The sequence below is a fragment of the Rhinolophus hipposideros genome (genome assembly GCF_964194185.1).
Source record: "Rhinolophus hipposideros genome assembly, chromosome: 9".
NCBI lineage: Eukaryota > Metazoa > Chordata > Mammalia > Chiroptera > Rhinolophidae > Rhinolophus > Rhinolophus hipposideros.
In genome coordinates this window covers 49,875,500-49,882,245 of record NC_138055.1, presented here as the reverse complement: position 1 = coordinate 49,882,245, position 6,746 = coordinate 49,875,500, and the positions used below count along the sequence as shown (strand labels likewise).

The 6,746-nt window shown below is 47.9% G+C and overlaps 1 protein-coding gene across 4 annotated transcripts; it reads right to left on the bottom strand.

Moving 5' to 3' along the window:
- Positions 1–310: 310 nt before the first annotated feature.
- On the bottom strand, positions 311–6,065 carry TMEM106C (transmembrane protein 106C). Of its 4 annotated transcripts, none has more exons than XM_081059590.1 (8): positions 6,011–6,065; positions 5,276–5,487; positions 3,925–3,988; positions 3,273–3,432; positions 3,041–3,181; positions 2,403–2,452; positions 1,900–1,953; positions 311–1,033 (listed from the first exon to the last, which is right to left on the bottom strand). In XM_081059590.1, exons 2-8 carry the CDS (start codon positions 5,457–5,459, stop codon positions 937–939), a joined length of 750 nt encoding a protein of 249 aa, XP_080915716.1. In that variant the 5' UTR covers positions 5,460–5,487; positions 6,011–6,065; the 3' UTR covers positions 311–936. The 4 variants fall into 4 exon arrangements, with proteins under 4 accessions (XP_080915716.1, XP_080915717.1, XP_080915718.1 ...); XM_081059591.1 differs by having other exon boundaries at positions 5,945–6,019; XM_081059592.1 differs by lacking the exon at positions 6,011–6,065 and adding an exon at positions 5,579–5,999.
- Positions 6,066–6,746: the final 681 nt, after the last annotated feature.

The following is a 6,746-nucleotide window of genomic DNA, read 5'->3' as shown; positions in this document are numbered from 1 at the left end:
TCAGCACTTCGGGAAGTTATTCCTCTGCAGGTAGCGGCTTCTTTCTCTTCAGGCATCTCTGCTCTATCCCCTCCAACCTCCAGGGGGCATTAAGTGCTCCGTTCTGGAAGAGCAATAGGGCAGCAGGGCACCACCAGAGGCAGATGGAGAAGAGAGGCTACTTTCAGGGATTAGGAGCTTCCGGGGACAGCGCAAATCAGGTCTCCTTCTCTTCCCTTCCCATCCTGTGCCGACATACTTAGCAGGTGACTATTCTAGGGTCCCCCAGAGGCACCTATGAAGACATCCAGACAAGCAAAGGAGACGCAGATGAATCAAAAGCAGGATTTATTCTTCTACCAAATCCCCAATCCATGTTCCAGCCAATGGATGAAGGGTAAATCAAGCTTCACATAGACTCTTGGTAAAAACAATTATAACTTTCTGTAGGAAAAAAAAAAAAAGCTTTTGCTTTTTCTTAAAAGTTCCTAGGTATTTAGGAGACGGAAAAAATTTCCCATATTGGTCTGTGCTTTCTTCTTTTACATATTCAAATGTTCCCTCTGCTGCCTCTTCTGTGCAGGGGAGGCCCTGATAACAGCTGTGCAGCTGCAAACCATGTCACTCTATGGTTTGATAACCTAGTACCACTGTATGCTTTCAATTTATAATGCTCCAAGAATGGCTGAAAAGATCTGAATTAAATTTTTCAAACCTTCTTTGAGTGCCTACTATTTGCTGGGCATAGACTGGGCACTGGGCAGTGATTCTGCTGGTTCAGAGAAACAAAATGGTGCTACAGAAAGGCATCTTCCGAAGTGGCAGGAGGATGTCTGCTGGGGATTGAGAACCAGCTTCTCCTCTACTTCTGCCACCTGGGGTAGGTAAGGAACTCAGGCCCTGGGAGTAGATGCTGTGTCTTCTGACAGGTGCTGCCACGGAAGAACCAAGAGGTTTCTAAACAGCTGTGGAATTTGCTCCACAATCCACATAGTGATGTGTCTCCAAGGAGCTCTGGGTCATGTGGCCCATATATGAAATCTTCACTGAAATTCTAGGAAAAAGAAACCGAGAAGAATTTTGTTTTTGAGATGAAGTAAGAAAAACTGCCCAAATAATTTCTTGCAAGCTTAGGCAACAATATCCACGGGTCCCAGACACTTATCTTCATGGTGACATAACTAGGGGGCCAGAGGATCTTTCTAGATCCACAGAGATGCCGTGCCATGAAGGTGACTTTCTAAACAAATGTTTCTCAATTGGAGAAGACTTTTCCCCACAGGAAACTTCTGGCAATATCTGGAGACATTTCGGATCGTTACAATTGAGGGGGTGGTGAGTGTTACGAGCATTTAGCGGGTAGAGGCCAGGAATGCTGTTAAACATCCTGCAATGCACCAGACAGCCCTCTACAAGTAACGATCCGGCCCCAATTGTTAATAGTGCCAAAGCTGAGAAAACTTGCTCTAAACACTCATATTTCAAATGTATGTAGCAAACCCACTTGTCACCTGCACATGTAACAGTCATAGTTCTAGAAATACCCTTAAAGGTCCATGACACGTGGAATTTGTGTGACTAGAGAGTAGTACGTGTAAGTCTGAACAAACACCGAGCACTTAGACCTTGGAGAAGCTTTCCTGTTCTTTACCAGTCTCATTAGGACGCTAAAGGGATTACAAAACTAGACCCCAGTTCATGGAGAAAATTGTATGTCGAACTGTTTCACTGTGAGTCTGGTGATTTGTGAAATGCAGGGGATTTGGACACTACACCGAGAGTTCACTGTATCTGTGCCTGTAAGGCACTGGGTGTCCCCGCTTTGGTTGAGTGCCTCTGCCTTGTGGGTCACACAGGGTCTCCCAAGCAGAGGTGGCAAGCTCCCACAAAGGCCGTGGAACCGGAAGGAGAGAGACGTACCTCATAAAGATGACTATGTTGTGCGTCTGGATGTCAGGTAATGTGCAGAAGAAGCTACCAGAGAGCAAATAGGAAAACGGTCAGTTGGTGAAAACAAAAAAGGGAGAATCAGCAAAAGATTGACAAACACTGTCAAACTGAGGAGCAGTCAGCCTTGGAGGAGGGCCGCCCCTCCCACACCCACCTTCCTGACCGAGGTGCTGACATGGCTCCCTCGTTCTCAGTCACCAGTGTCCTTTTCACCTTCCCACACTTTTTGTTTTTTCAAACCCATCACATAAATGCTAGAGCTTGGAAATGTTTCTAGTGGCTTAACGTTTTTAGAAAGTCTAGCGCTTTAGCCACACATCAAAAAACACACCCTCCAAACAAACCTCAAGACGGTCAGAACTAGGGAACCTATAGGCTGGGACTTAAGGCAGGATGAGCTCCAATCAATTGAGAACAACCCTGCATCCCTTTCATCCAGTAGAGAACACACACAGCGAGAACACCGTCCTTACTACACATAGGAATATGGTCCTCCCATCTCAGCCTGCACCGTAAAATTCACCTGAAAAGAAGATACCAGAGTCAATCTGTGGCCAAGCAGGACCGACACAGAACAGTACCATTATTAGGATCTGAAGACCTGGGAGTATCCTTCCATCAGGTACAAAATATTTCCCCAAGATTATCCCTCAGACAGACTATGAGCCACTAACAAATGCTTCCAACCTCTTCCCTTTGAGAGGGCAGTGGATCTCAGACTATCATCCTGCCTCTTCTTTTTTTTTTTTTTTTTTTTTTTCTTTTTTTTTTTTGTTGAGAGCCCACTGGCCCATGTGGGAATCGAACCGGCAGCCTTCAGAGTTAGGAGCATGGAGCTCTAACCGCCTGCGCCACCGGGCCGGCCCTGCCTCTTCTTGATTTATAGCAAATTGATTTCTTTTACAAGTTCTTTTCCCTTATTATTTAAATGCTAGCTGTTTTTTTTCCCTAATTTTTCATAATTAACAGAGCCCATCATCAGGTCTTCCTCATCAAACAGTTCCTACAAGTGGGAATGAGAGGAAAAGGGAAACAATGCGGCTACAGCATTCTCACAGCCCCTACTCTCCTCTCAGGCCTGTGGGGCAGGGATTCTAAAAGGGCAGCATACCAGTTGCTCGCTCCGAGGTGGGATGAGGGAGCTATCAGTCGTCACATATGACCCAACCACTGTGTTCATGTACTGGACCTGGCTGGACAGGCTGGTCACTGCCACAGAGTAGAAATTGGAGTTCCTGATTTTCAGGGTGGCCTGAATCACGGCAAATGAGGAAACAAGTGTAAGTGTCCTGGGTTCAAGACTCACAGGTGCACAACCCAGGAAGGGAGGTCCTAAGTCTTACCTTGATGGCGAGGATTACAAGAGAGTCCTGCTTATTAAATGTGACTTTCACCACTCTGATGCCATCATCATCCACAAGGACTGAATGTGGAAACAGGAAGAAAACCACCAAACCAGATGCCAGGAGACAGAGCAGGACAGACAGGAGGACATACTGCTTACTGCAAATGACACGGCACATGACCAACTTGAGCAGTCAGGTATCAAGGTCCAATCAGTTAAAATTAAATGCAAAACCAGGACGGAGGTGGGAGGGACAGGAAAATACAAAGGCTAGGAAGTACAAACCAGGCAAGAATGAGTAGAGTAGAAGAAGCCTTTTAAACCCACTGGAGTGCTGTCTGCAATGTTTGCAACGAGGAGAGGGGCTGCGTGGACAGAAACATTTCCTAACCTCCCAGGATACCACCCCATTCTCCAATGCCTTCCAATTCAATTCCTTCATTTGGCCCTCAGAATGTTTCTAGCTTCAAGTTTCCTTCCCCAGATAGTGACAGGGGCAAAGATACCTTGCTTGAGCAAATAGTATTAAAGGAAATAGAAGAATTTACAAGAACAGATGAAAGCTTTCAAAAAGTTAACTGGCATTCATACACATAAAAAGGGACTAGGGACAGAAGTAGGTATTAACAGGAGAGAAACAGGTAACTCACGTTCTCTGAGGGCGCAATCTCTGATCACTGTGTGGTATCAAAGCCACCAACTCATTTACTTGCTCTAGGAAAGAACCAAACAATTATTGGGTAGTTAAGTCCCATGTGTTGGCAGTACTTTCCACATCACACATCAGCCTGCTCCAAAATATACTTGTCTGGAATTAGACATTTCTAAGATATTAGATTCACATTTAGGGTCTAATGAACAAGAAACAAGTAAATCTGTAGAGAGTGCCACAAGTTACAAAACGTCTATCAGAGCTGCCAGGGCAGTGATTTGGAAGTTGAGATATCTTGGATCTTGTTTTGGCTTTCCTGCATGACCTTAGGGAAGTCATTCTCTCTCTAGGCCACTGTCTCTTTATCTCTAATATGAAGGCTTTATAGTTCTCTAAACGTTTGCACCTCTCCACCTGAACTGTTACGACTTTCTGGGGGCCACTTCCTGATAGATAACCCTGCACCTAATCCAGGCTCTACTCCTGAGCAATTTTTTTCTCTCCTCACTTGATATATTTTTCATACATTAGGTTAATGATTCACTATCTGCTTCTTCCAACAGAGGCTCCCATGGTGGTTTCCCCACCACCCCACCAGGCAAAGCTGTGCTAGGCCTTATGAGTGAGAGCAATACAGAAATGTGCCTGTCAACAAATCCTACCATGTACAGCAAACGGTTAAAGACAAAACCACAGGACCAAAATGGGGTCACTGCTGCTCAAGCCCATGACAGTGAACCTAGACTTTATACCTGACCTAACTACAGTTTCAACCTTCTCCAGGAATGTAATAGTAATCTGTCAGTCTGGAATTTTCTGGTCAGTACCAATGGGGTAATCTGTCAAGTGGGCCCTCTATCAACTCCCCCCCCCCCCAAAATGTACCCTTGCCTGACCTAATTCTTTCTTTTCTTTTGCTAACAACTTTCTTGTCCCACAGTCTCTGCCTATAAAAGCCTTCCACATTGCACAGCTTCTCAGGGTGGTTCCTCTCTACGTGCTAAACGGGATGGTGCCCGATTCATGAATCGCTCAATACAGCCAATTAGATCTTCAGACTTACTAGATTGGATGTTTGCTCTTTAATAAAGCCAGAGGTTCCAAAGCAAGGACACAAAGAACCAGAGAGTGGAAGTGAAGAAAAGAAAGGCTTTCAAACATCAGGAAACCTGGAGAAGTTGTGGAACCTGCTCGTTTCTCAAGTCAGCTGAGCTGGCTCCCGCTCAGAGCCCAGTATGTGACTATATTACTACCGAGAACAAAAGCTGTATGTCGGAGACAGAAGAAGCCCTCTGAGTGCCTTGGGGTTCTCGTTGGGAATCATCCTTCTCATGATCAGAGATTCTGACCTGTTGGGATGTAGCCTGTCCCTTGGCACGCGAGGCAGGTGACGCTGTCCCGACCGGTAAACTCCACATACGGGAACTGGGCAATAGCTTCCTCCTGCTCCCGCTCATCCAGCACATCCTCCCTGTCATCTTTCCGCCGCTGGTAGGAAGCGGGGCGGGCAGAGGTGGAATGCTGCGATCCCATGGCTGGGACGTGCCACCTGTGTCATGTCCTAGAACGCGGTTAGGTTAGTGCAGTTAGAGGCCACACGGGCCAGGAGGGAAGAACCGACGGGAACAGTGAAAACACAAAAATGAACGCACTGCCGTCCTGAGTGTGATCCCGAGCACTTGCACAGTTTCTACCAGGTCTTCATTTTGCAGCAGAGCCCCCCCCCCCGGGGGAAGGGAGCCGCCTCCGCCACCCCGCCCAGCTCCCAACCGCCCGCGGACTCGGGCACCCCGGCTCCCAGCTGGTCCAGCCTCGCCCCGTCCCGTTCACCATCTGCAAACTCTGTGCTGTTTCTCAAGAAAACCTTCCCGAACAGACCACAAACACCACATTAATACAGGCCTGCGAGACCCTCCCACCCCCCTCCCAGCCACCGCAGCGGGCTCGGGTCACGCCCCCTGGCAAAAGGGACGCTCCAAGCCCACCAGAATCGGAAGCGAAACCCAGAATCCCCGGACCTGCAACCCAGAGTAGTTCCTTTCGGGGCCGCCTCCCCCGCCACCAACCCGCTCCGGCGTATTTACCTTCCCCTTGGGTCCTCGGAGCCGCTCACACTCGGTGCGCACGCGCCAAATGGCAACCTGGCGGGGGGGGGGTGCAGAGGGGGGACGCGGCGCGCGTGCGCTCTTCGCCACCCAGCCGCCGGCGCCGCTAGAGGGCGGCAGAGGGTGGGGACAGCGGCACCTCGCGGGGCCTCGGGGACGTGGGCCCCGGGAGGGTGATGCCCTGCGGTTGCTCAGAAATGGTGGGAAAGGCTCTAGTCCCGTTTCCTGAACGGAATGTCTCTCTTCTGGCGGGAGAGGAAGGAATCCCCGGCAGCCAAAGCCCTTCTTTGAGCATACGGCCTGTGTAGATGCTGAAGGTACAAAAATGGCAGAAGGCACCCAACCTGCCTTCATCCTGCTTTAGGACCTCCCCTTCTCCAGCCCTCACACACACACAAAAGGCAAGCACATAAGGGATTAGAGGACACTTTTTTTTTTTTTTAAGTTTCCGGTGTACAAAACGTAGAGATTAGACATTTATGGACGTCACAAAGTGGTAACCCTAAGAAGTCTATTATCCATCTGACACTACATAACAATATTATTGACTATATGCCCTATGGTGTACTATATATTTCTGTGACTCTTAATTATAGTTGCCATTCAATATTATTTTATATTAGTTTCAGGTGTACAGCACAGTGGTTAGACATTTATATAATTTATGAAGTGCTCCCCTGATAAGTCCAGTACCCATCTGACACTACGCATAGTT

Excerpts from the sequence above, each read along its gene's own strand:
- TMEM106C (XM_081059590.1), bottom strand. The coding sequence starts at position 5,459 with ATGGGATCGCAGCATTCCACCTCTGCCCGCCCCGCTTCCTACCAGCGG. Across the intron at positions 3,989-5,275 it reads GACAGGCTACATCCCAACAG|AGCAAGTAAATGAGTTGGTG; the intron begins GTCAGAATCTCT and ends GTTCTTTCCTAG. Across the intron at positions 3,182-3,272 it reads TTGTAATCCTCGCCATCAAG|GCCACCCTGAAAATCAGGAA; the intron begins GTAAGACTTAGG and ends GCCGTGATTCAG.